This window comes from Eurosta solidaginis, chromosome 4 (assembly GCF_040869045.1).
Source record: "Eurosta solidaginis isolate ZX-2024a chromosome 4, ASM4086904v1, whole genome shotgun sequence".
Classification (NCBI taxonomy): Eukaryota; Metazoa; Arthropoda; class Insecta; order Diptera; family Tephritidae; genus Eurosta; species Eurosta solidaginis.
The window spans coordinates 178,207,032-178,219,093 of NC_090322.1; the positions used below are offsets into that span (position 1 = coordinate 178,207,032).

General features: G+C 34.5%; 1 protein-coding gene across 22 annotated transcripts in view; it reads left to right on the plus strand.

Moving 5' to 3' along the window:
* cac (cacophony) overlaps positions 1-12,062 on the plus strand; it is a 503,311-nt gene that overhangs the window by 335,234 nt on the left and 156,015 nt on the right. For all 22 annotated transcript variants that reach the window (XM_067783991.1, XM_067783979.1, XM_067783982.1 and 19 more), the window contains 2 exons: positions 8,919-9,062; positions 9,891-10,092. In XM_067783991.1, the coding sequence (XP_067640092.1) occupies positions 8,919-9,062; positions 9,891-10,092 (346 nt within the window). The remainder of the gene's footprint in view (positions 1-8,918; positions 9,063-9,890; positions 10,093-12,062) is intronic.

Below are 12,062 nucleotides of genomic sequence, written 5' to 3' on the forward strand. Positions count from 1 at the left end.
CACCAGATAAAACTTTTCATTCAAAGATTTTAATAATTATGATAAAAAAGATCGAGATATAGTCATTGTTTTGTAGTTAAACATAAAAAATATAAATAATATTGAATATCTCAAACGGGATTAACAATAGTTTGTGGTTTCAATGGGTCAGCGAAAAAGACAACTCGAGTAAGAAATTGGAATTAAATTATAGTCAAGCCGTAAAAAGCCAATTTTGTAAAGACTTGTAAAGTTCGTTTAAGATTGGTATACGGTTAGAAATTTGAGCTAAATTTTAAGCCAGTCATCGGCTTTTTCGGGAGTTGAGTTTTGAACTCGAAATCTCCAAGATTCAAGCTGATGTAAAGGCAGATGCATCGATCTACTCAGCAAGTATTGGCTTTTGTTGCTATTTTTTTAATACCTAATTAGATACATATGTATACTATAGGTTTTTTATCCGAATAGTAGGGAATATTTTTAGGCTCATTCAACAGAACTTGAGACATTGCATGATTTGCAAGTCTTCCGCTTTTCACTATTGTATCAATATAACAAAACAAATATTGTAAGCAGATATGGTCTGTCTAATTAATTACAGAAAAAAAGTGTTTCAAGCGGGGTAGCTCCACGCCGCAAACACTCCGAGTGCTTCTCAGTGAAAATTCATCTGCTTTGCATTTCTCGTTCTCGTTCCTCCAGGAAATTGCGCTCGACGCAAGTTTGAAGAGAAGCACGGTCTAAACCTTGGAGGTAAAGCACGCCAAGTAATTTTTAATTTTTGAGAGTTGTGCTCGTTAACAATATTTGCCCATTGAAACAGTTTTATGTTCCGTAAAATATAAATGGCATCAACTTGATTATACTAACATTTAGTGTTTCGATTTGAATATTTCTAGAGTTTTTTCAACAACATGTTGCAAAAAACAAAAAACGAAAAAAAACTATGTTTATTTTGGTCTCTGATTATTATTATTACATATTTTCATTTTAATTTAAAAGCGTGCACTGATTAAACAGAATGTAAGAGTAGCATTTTAAAGTTTCTCGGCTTGTTTTTTTATTTGATTCTATACCTTCGCAGGGGGTTATAGTAAATCATATAAGTAAACAAGTGCAAAACAAAAAATATGGAACAGAGCTCTAATATAAAGAGAAAATTAAAAAAGGTAGGGAGCAAATAATCCAAGAACTTAAAAACAAAAACTTCGCGCTTGTAGTTTAGTTTATTTATCACGAAGCAGGGCAACAATTTATAAAAAATGAATTTAGATCAAACATAATACCAAAGAAAAACGAAGATTGCGTCATACATAAATATTTATATTAAATAATATATAATTGCATACATATTTACTTGCTTAAATATTTATAATCGAACGTGTAACCATTAGTAGATAAATCCATATTTTAGAACTTTTATTAAAAATATATTTTCAAAAAAACGACAGACTAAAGACCATTGAACAAGAAAAAATTAAAGCTTCATAAATATTAAAAAAAAATATATAAACTTTTTTTTCGAAATTTAAAATCATACAAAATTACTTATTACAATTGGGTAACTCAACTTTTAACCAAAGAGTCCATATTACTGCCAGAAGATTTCTTAATAAGCTTAAATAAATGTTTATTGTTGTAGCACGCGTGCTTACCAAAAAAAAAAGAGAAAAAATCTCAGCTCACAGCAACACAAAAAAAAAAGACACACGCTCGAACACGCATACACTGTCGCTGTCGAAAAGTTAACACATACATACGTCGTGAAGAAATAAAAAAGTGATTAGGTTTTCGAGGTTAAATAGGTTACAAGCAACGGACTAAAAAATAAAGTCTTGATAAACTGATAAACATACAAAAAAAAAAGCAAAACAAATTATGTAAAGATCTCTAATTGTTTTAGTCAGACGTATTAGCCAGTTCTAGTAAGTTTTAAGTTCTGTTGAAAGTTCGGTGTTTTTTTTTTTTTCTATATCAATTTTTTTTGAAGGTATCAAAAATGTATTTAAGCACTGTACATTTAACTGGCTCAATTTGTGGTAACTGAGTTTTTCTATTCAATCTGGGTTCATATCGTATTACGATTCGTTTTCAAAAATTATTGGGTTAAATTTTCTAAAGTATATTAGAATTTTTGGACGTTAGGATTTTTGTTGTTGTTGTTGTAGCGATAAGGTTACTCCCCGAGGGGTTTGGGAGTGTTATCGATGTGATGACCATTTGCCGGATACATGTCCGGTACGCTCCGGTAACACAGAACCATTAAGGTGCTAACCCGACCATCTCGGGAACGATTTATGTGGCCACATTAAACCTTCGGGCCATTCCTCCCTCCCCACCCTCAAGTTCCATGAGGAGAGCCTCGTCTGTTAGTGAAACAGGATTCGCCACGGATAGGTGAGGTTGACAATTCGGTTTGGAGAAGCTATATATTGCCCTGGCAACGTGAAAGGGTTGCGCCTCTTGAATCTGGTATTTTAGTCGCCTCTTACGACAGGCATACCTACCGCGGTTATATTCTGACCACCTAACCCGCTGGGGTTTGGAATTTTTGTATTAGTTAACTTTTCTTTCGCTGTTGATATTAGAGAAAAATTACAGAATTAACACACGGCGACGGCTACTAAAACATGTTTCTGAATTTCAGTTCTTCATCAGCTATCTTTTCGGGTGCTAAGTTTTGAACTCGAGTTCATCTACATCCATACAGTTGTTAAGCCAAATGTCTCTATCCATTCAGTAATTTGCATGCCCCGCTGCACGCTTTGTTATTTTGTAAACTGTCTCTCTAAGTATTGCCTTTTTAAACGGTTCTATATAGCTTGACTTGACAGGCCGGCCGCACGGCCGTTGTGAATGAATTTTGTAGTTAAAATTTAAGTAACTTCCCGATAAGCTACAAGATTGAAACTTGGAATATAGTTCAGAACCCGATGACAATGCAATAATATGAAAAAAACTCCGATAGGTGGCGCATGGTTCGAAATATTTCAAAAAATCGTATTTGTGGTACGATTTGGCTCATATTTGGAAAACATAATACATACATGAATAGAAAGCGACATATGAAAAAATAGCCTTCAGGTTGCACAAGGATCGAGATATTCAAAAAAATCGTATTTGTGGTCCGATTTGTCTCATATGTCTAGTATATATTACATACATGAATAGAAAGCTACACATGAAAAAAATCGCCGCCAAGTGGCGCAAGGATCGATATATTCAAAAAAATCGTATATGTGGTCCCCGATTAGGCTCATATTTTGAACACATATTAAATCGCTGCCAAGTGGCGCAAGGATCGATATATTAAAAAAAATCGTATATGTGGTCCGATTAGGCTCTATTCATGACGAGGAGTGTGATGACTAGTATCTAGGACCTACTTAATTATTTTCTAATAATTTTAGTATTATTATTGCTTAATGTAAGTATTGTTTTCAAAAAAACCGTTTAACTTACATTTTTTTTTAATTATTTTATTATTGATATTCCTTTCAAATACAGTTTGATACAAACATTTATTCTGTATGTTTTTATCCCAAATTGTGTAGAATACTTTTCGACGCGTTCACCAGAACTTGATTTTGTAATTTTATCAATAACAAAACAAACAAAAAATTTATAAAGCAATAATTGCTTGTCTTGCTAATCAAATATTATCTATATGTTTAGTTTACATAAATAAAATAAAAATACTGCGCTGATATTTTTTCGAAATTCGATTTTTTTTTCGAAGTAATAGCTTTTTTGGTTTTGCTGAAGAATTTAAGCTTTTCTACATAACTCCTGATGTCGTCGTCCGATTTCTCTCAGTTTTAATATACTGGTTAGCGATACCTTTTTCTCCTGTGTGATGAAACGTTTTAAGCATTATTAAACTACTGAGGACTCTAACTGAGATATGGAAATACAAATACAAAAGCTCGCTTGCAGACGAAGCTCCACGCTTTTTTGAAGGCATAGAAGGCCTTGAAACAATGAGTTAGTTTTGTTAACCAAGCGCTAATGATAAATCTTACCGATAGTCCACACTTATAAAAAAATGTGCCAAAAGCGAGGAAAACAGCTATTAAAATTAGAAAAAAATTTTATATAATTTTTCGACAGGATTTTTCTAAAAAATTTGGACTAGAAAACAAAAGTTAACTATTTTTTGCTTGGTTATAGCAACAAATTTAAAAAACAAAAAAGGAGAAAATTAAAAAAACTTCTGCCGTCACTGTCACGGTAGTGGATTTCTAATTTTGGTGCTCAATTTTAGTGTCGAGTGCTCTTAGTCACTGCGCTCACTGGTAAATGTAATTGTTGTGAGAAATATTCATTAAAGTATTCCTGGTTTAAAAAATGTAGTAAAATAGTCCCTTAAAGTAATGCAAGGTTTTATGCAAAAATTATAGAAATTCTTGCTTATTAAATACATCTTTTCCTGAATTTACAGAAAATGGATCATGGGGCTTATAGAAACAGTAGAAACAGTAAACCAATTTGAGCCATTAAAATATACATGCTTTTACCTATACACATTTATAGTGCATTTCATATATATAAAACACATGTGGTTTCCATTTTTTGACAATTTATGTAGCTTCGTTTTAATTTCAATAATTTCCCAATAAGTTTTCTATATACATGCATACTTAGTAGTGCATACGAAAATAAACAAATATATTAAATATTACTTTTAAATATTTTGTTAACATACCACGTAAAACTTCTGCCGCTTAAAAGCATATCTCCTTTAATTTTTAAAATTTCAAGTGGTTGGCAATCTTGTACACACATGTTATTGTTGTGTTAACAGTGCTTCACCCCATTCAATATGTGCTACCAGTTACAAATACGCGCCATAGCGTTCTAACGGGAGTCCAAGGAAACAAAGGGTTTCAACAAAGTTGGACAATAGGAATGTTGCTGTTAAAGGCGTAGGTTGCACATTGCAGCATAGATTCGAAGTGAAATGAGGGAGCAGGGCGATTTCCAACGCGTTAGCTATTGGCGAGAGGAGTGATAACAACAACAACAACTAACCTTCGTTAGCTTGTTTTCCCGGCTTTAGTAGTGGAATTAACCTTGCCATTTTCCATTGTACGGGAATGAGAAAGGACTTCAACAACAACTTGAAATCGTACGTTAGGTAACTTACTTCCTCGTCGGCTAAGTGTTTTTTAGCATCGGCATGGCTATACCGTACCGTTGTAGGTGTGATAGTAATGGGTAGTAGTGTTGTGTGTATGTGCCCGTCTGTTTGCAAGACGTCCAGGCTTGTCTACTGAAGAATGCGTTACAAATTGTCGAGAGAAAGCGCTCGCGCATTTTTGCAAGTCCGACAGATATTATATGATTGTATTTTGTCGGGTTAGGCAAAGATTTGAGGGTTGACCACAATTTACCGACACACGCAGAGAGGTTACCGTTTTTTAGATGCTCTTGCCATTTGGCACGCTTGTGTTTATTTACAAGACGCTAGTTAAGATTCTTTATTTGGGGTTAGAGCTGTCTCGTGGTGATGAAATTTCGGAAGTGATGAAATTTGTTGATCGTTGTTTTGAGAGGCAGGTGGTCAGATGCTAAGGTAAGCATCGGCTGCTATTACTCGCAGTTTATAAGTCCTGCGCTGATGATGAAAATGTATGGCAATCTGTGATAGTTTCCTGCGATTCGAGTGACATCGCCATTTTTCGTGCAGAAAGTTGTACTCCCTGCCTCTAATGTCGGCTAGCATACCAGAAGTCGTGGTGTGCGTTAAAATCGCCATCTTGTCACTCACTGATATCAGGCCGATATCCTCTTGGACAGCACGTGGCCGGATGAATATACATGTTTATTATTTCTATGTTAAGATCACCTGACCTGATAGTTATGCCTTGTAAATCTCTGCAAAGCCTTTTATGAAAATAAAATTCTTACAATACATTCGGTTTTTTTGTTTGAAAGGCCTACATTTTTTTATAAACATTTGAAAGCAAATAATACGATGAGCACTGAAGGTAGATTTAAACGGTTATGGTTGTTTGTGAAAATATATTGAAATTAAAACGAAAATAAATATACATTTGAAACATTCAAATGTTTAGAGGAATTAATACATATGCATATGTGGATTGCGCAATATTTGTGATGTTTTGTGGGGGACGATCGATACCAAAAAAACTAGTAAGTCATATTTAGAAAATTTTGTTCTTATATCAGCGTTAGAAAAATGTTTAGTAACTTAAACCCTTCAAAAACACATACTTTTTTTAAATACATAAATTGAACTTGAAAACAATGTTTTCTCAAATTTTAATCCTTCGTTTTTATGTTCTTGCTGTTGTTGTTAATCTTACGTACACACTCCTATCAATGTAAAACACAATGGATTTTCTTATCTTGTTGTTTTAACTGTTTGCCTTCGTGTGCAATGAACTGGCAGGGGAAAAATATATATTTGCGTGTGTATGTGTATGCTAAGTTTTTGAACAAGATCTTTTTCTAAAGATCTTCTACAATATCAAATGGCCATTATGATGCATTTAAGTTTTCAATGCTATTCATGCAAAATATACTTTTCTCTCAGTAAAAAAAAGAGAGATCTACAAAATGCGGATGAAGAAGAAAAAAGAAAATTGCGTTAACGAACCATAATTGTAAATAAATTTCTAATTTTTGTAAAAATTATTAGCTTCTTATTATTATGATTTCTTACTTTTCTCTTTTATATGTTTATCTTTAGGTAGCTACATAAGTACATACATATTTAGGACATAGATAGGTAAACAACAAGTCATATTTTCATAGCTAACTAGACCTTGAGTTCCTACTCACGATAGATAGTAATGAGACATTTTGCACACAACAAATTTCTTTATTGTAAAAATCTAGGTAAAAAGGATAAAACTCTAAAAGCAGCTCTCCTCGTTAAGCAATCATATCTGCTAGCCTCCCAATGGGTGTACAAATAAGATATTTTGACAGTTCCAAATTCTACTACGTCAAAAATTATAAAAAATTTTTTAATATTTCAAAGAGGAACAAGCTCGATAAGTTGTATAGTTACTAGGTTAGGTAAGGTTGAACTGGCCGATGTAAGACCTACACATGATCTTAGACACTAAACAGCGCCACGCTTAGACCAACGTCTTTCCCGCCCCTTGGTCGATCAAGTGCAACTTTCGCCTTCTCTTTATCTTGCTCAGTCTGATTGAGACTCCTACGGAGCCAGCTTCCAGGGATGCGTTTTTTTAGCTAGCTCATCCGTTTTTCTCCCTAGCCCATTTCTTTCCGGGGATTGCATATACTCTAACACACTTAATTGTGCTTGGCTGTCAATATAAAAGTTGACAAAGCTGCGCTTTAAGCTTTAATCTTCAATTGTTTCTACTGCTCTGGTTACAGCTACAACTTCTGCCTAAAAAAACTACAATGATCTTGTAGCTTGTATGATCCGTTTATATCCGGATTAGCACAGTATATCGCAAACCCTACGCCCTACATTATTTTGAAACCATCGATGTACACGTAAATCGCCTCATATGCCATTTGGACACTTTTGCGCCGACCGTCCTTCTCTATTGTAACTCTAACAGCCCCTTCGAAGCGCAGGTACGTAATTAGGTAGTCTGTTCGTTCAGTAGTTGATGAACATATACAACAATGGCCGTATGGTCTGCGTCCAAGTTGCTCCGAGGCATTTATGTAGTTGATAACGGTTTGTTCTTTGCCACCAGTCACACAGGTGGAATTTGCGAAACGCCATACAGTGCAGCAGTCGCGGTTATTTTCAGGGCTCCCGGAATGCTAAGCAAGGGGGTATACCTGTAATTCTTTGCGGTAGATCCTTTTCTGTGTGGCTGTCCACCAAATAAAGACTCCATAGTATAGAATATGCTTTACTATAGCTTTAAATACCCAATACATGCATACGCGCCGCAGAGGTCTTCTTCACACTCTCCTCCACATTGAGCTTCCGTGAAAAATTACTGTCTAGAATGCTTCCTAGATATTTAGTGCAAGGTTTCTTCTGAAGGTGAAAAGTAAGGCACTTTATTAAGGTTGTTGTCATTCTCTGAGATATTTCCAAGTAGTCTTAAAAAAAAACTGTCTCTTTATCAACTTTTTTTGTCATCCCAGTAACTAAATATTAGGTAGTTTGATAAAATGGTAGCTTTTGGATACCTTTAAATACTATAGATTTCTTATTTTAGGTATTTTCTACTTTTCCTATGTTGCTAGTATCAATTTTGTAACATTTACTATTTTTCTACGCCTAAATGAATTTGTGTATTTTTTTTTTGTTTTATCGTATGGTCGTTAAAGATTGACCACATATTTGTGTACATACAAAAACTATATGCTAACAAAGTTTGTAAAACAAAATAACAAATTAAAGTTAAAAGACAGGAACACATACAAAACAACAAACTTTTCTGACACATAAAACAAAACATTTACACTTTCCACTTATTACATTATTTGGAAACACAAAAACACTCCTCACATTATGCTATACGCTATTGTGCTAGCTAGAGCTTCATCGTGGCAAAATGAGCTTTCAAAGCTTTCGTAAGAACGCTCAAAACGCTGTACTGTTCATGTTTGTTCGTATCATTATATTTCACTTGTCACTAGCTCACTGGCACATAGCTGTTATTATATCAACTATCGCTCTCACTTACTGCTATCACTTATTGCTATCACTTATCGCTATCACTATTCACATTTCTATCTTCAATATTACGTTCACTTTTACTACTTTTATAAAATATTTTCATTTGAGTTATTTTATTTTCATTCGTATTTTCAGTTTACTTTTAGTTTTTGTCCAATTTTTGTTTTTTTTTTTTATTGCTACAAAATTTTTAGAGAACCAAAACAAAATACAAACCTTTTCTCAACCTAATCACCACTTCCCAAAACAAAAAAAAAAAACAAAAAACAATTATTTCCGCTCAATCAAGGGGCTCATATTTTAAATATGAGGAGGATGAATTACTTCCAAGACAGGAGGCGCGTATTTGGCGGCCGCGTAGTTTTCACTACGACAACGTAGCGGCGGCAATGCTGACGCTTTTTGCGGTGCAAACAGGCGAGGGATGGCCACAGTAAGCAAATCAATTTTTAAATATTAATTACAATGTTCTTATGTAACGTATTTACTGTGTAGTTAGTATTTAAATTTTTTTTAATTTACAATTTTTTTTTGCTTATTTTATAACTTTATACGTACTTAGTATAAATATTTAAGAATTTTTTTTTATTACACCGAAAGAAATGAAGCTAGTAAAATCAACAAATTTTGAATAAACGAAAATTCGGGCAAAGTGAACGTACTATAGTTAGTTTAACAAATTTGCGTGGTCAGTTTAACGGAACAGAAACTGTTAATACCAACATAACATTATTATCATAAAATTATTCTGTAAAAATTAAAAAATTATCAATTAATCTAACTGATATTTCTATTTAAAGAACTGATTTCATTGGTTATTTGAACAGCAAACAGCATCAGCGCGTACTACTTTGTTTTAAGACTATTGTGCCACAGAAGTCTATGTCATATCAACAGCCACTGTTCTAATGTTGATGAAAATCGTTATATTAACATTTGGTATTGATAGGGTAACATCAATAATTGTTAGTTAACAGAGCAGAGCTAGGCGGCAACCGTAGTGTGGTGGTAGCGTGCTATGCCTACCACACCGAAATCCTGGGATCAAGTCCAGGAAAAGGTAATAGCAAAATCTTTAGAAAAGAGTTTTTTCAATTAGAAAAAAAAAATCGATTTGCCTGTTGAAGCCTTCAATTCAAAATCAGCAATTTGTGCGTAGTTGATTCAACAACTTTTTTACAGCTCTTTTCTTTCAGTGTAAAAAAAAAATTGTATTGAATGAAATTTATCTACAACATATTGAATATTCAAAATTTGATAGAGTTCTACAACACTCCATGGCTGCCACATATGAAGATAGGGGTCCTATACAAAATTTCCGGATCGAAATGTCCATATTTTATATTGTGTATTTCATTGTATTTCCATTCTTCTTCGTGAACATATTCGTGGCCTTGATTATCATTACATTTCAAGAACAAGGCGAAGCTGAGTTACAAGATGGTGAAATTGATAAGAATCAGGTGAGCAGCACTAATTTAATCTCCTCTTGTGTTTTTTTAATAAACAAAATTATATTATGTGTGTCTCTGTGTCTGTCTGTAAAGTGTTATCCTACAAATGCTATTTCTACCTAGAAAGTAGTGCCAATATTTTTTATTTCATGCGTTTCTTTTTAGACTTGTATGACGTAATGTGTTCACACCTAGCCCGAATGCTAGCATTCATCGCTACAGCTTTCCTTAAAATTTCACAATTTTTATTTATGTTTTGCATTACCTGGTTGCTTAATGTATTTCAAAAAAAAAAACATATTTTTTAGAGCTAATTTTTCGTTTCCTTGGAGGTTTTCAGTCTGAAAATCATAGCAGAACAATAGAATAGATTTTAAAAAGTAAACTTAGCAGCAACATTTAATTGATATGCGTATTGCATAAAAAAAATGTATATAGATATGAGCCTGTTCTTTTGGAAAGTGGTTTAAGTTATAGTTTTTGTTATGAAGTCAAGACCAACATTATTTGCCACTTAACAGTCTATGCGGTTTTGGTTGTTTCCTGAAGGTACAGGCAGTCATTCGTGCTGATATTGCCATTCTCACTTTGTCATAGTGGGGTCATACAACGTGTACTTCATCGCCAGAAACTAGACTCTGGTCACTAAATTTTAAACTTTGGACGTGTTCGTAAGAGTAAAATCTTCGTAGTGGTAGTAGTTTAGTCGTTGATCAACAAACAACAAGGCAAGACGTGTGCACGCATGCTTGCTTACACTCAAAAAACGATTTGCAAATCTAATATATAAAATTCTTCTGTCACGGTTTTAGAGGCTTAACTCCTCGAAACGGCTGAACCGATTCTCATGAAATTTTGTGAGCATATTGGGTAGGTCTGAGAATCGGCCACATCTACCTTTTTTTCGCTACGTGCCTAGGGTCTTGAGATCAAAACGTGGAACCGGGTACCCCTAGAATGTGTTTCTACAATATGGATATCAAATGAAAGCTGTTTATGTGTTTTATAGTACAGGATAACTTTCATACCTACGGTTGACTAGGGTCTCGAGATATAGGCCAAAACGTGGACCCGGGTACCCCTAGAATGTGCTTATACAATATGTATATCAAATGAAAACTGTTGATGAGTGCTATAGTACAGGATAATTTTCATACAACTAGGAGGCTAGGGTCTCGAGATATAGCCCAAAACGTGGACCCGGGTACCCCTAGAATGTGTTTATACAATATGGATATCAAATGACGACTGTTGATGAGTGCTATAGTACAGGATAATTTTCATACAACTGGGAGGTTAGGGTCTCGAGATATAGCCCAAAACGTGGACCCGGGTACCTCTGAAATCTGTTCATACAATATGGGCATCAAATGAAAACTGTTGATGAGTGCTATAGTACAGGATAATTTTCGTACAACTGGGAGACTAGGGTCTCGAGATATAGCCCAAAACGTGGAACCGGGTACCCCTAGAATGTGCTTATACAATATGGATATCAAATGACGGCTGTTGATGAGCGCTATAGTACAGGATAATTTTCATACAACTGGGAGGCTATGGACTCGAGATATAGCCCAAAACGTGGACCCGGGTACCCCTGAAATGTGTTTATACAATACGGATATCAAATGAAAACTGTTGATGAGTCCTATAGTACAGGATAATTTTCGTACAACTGGGAGGCTAGGATCTCGAGATATAGCCCAAAACGTGGACCCGGGTACCCCTAGAATGTGTTTATACAATATGTATATCAAATGAAAGCTGTTGCTGAGTGCTATAGTACAGGATAATTTTCATACAACTGGGAGGCTAGGGTCTCGAGATATAGCCCAAAACGTGGACCCGGGTACCCCTAGAATGTGTTTATACAATATGGATATCAAATGACGGCTGTTGATGAGTGCTATAGTACAGGATAATTTTCATACAACTGGGAGGCTAGGGACTCGAGATATAGCCCAAAACGTGGACCCGGG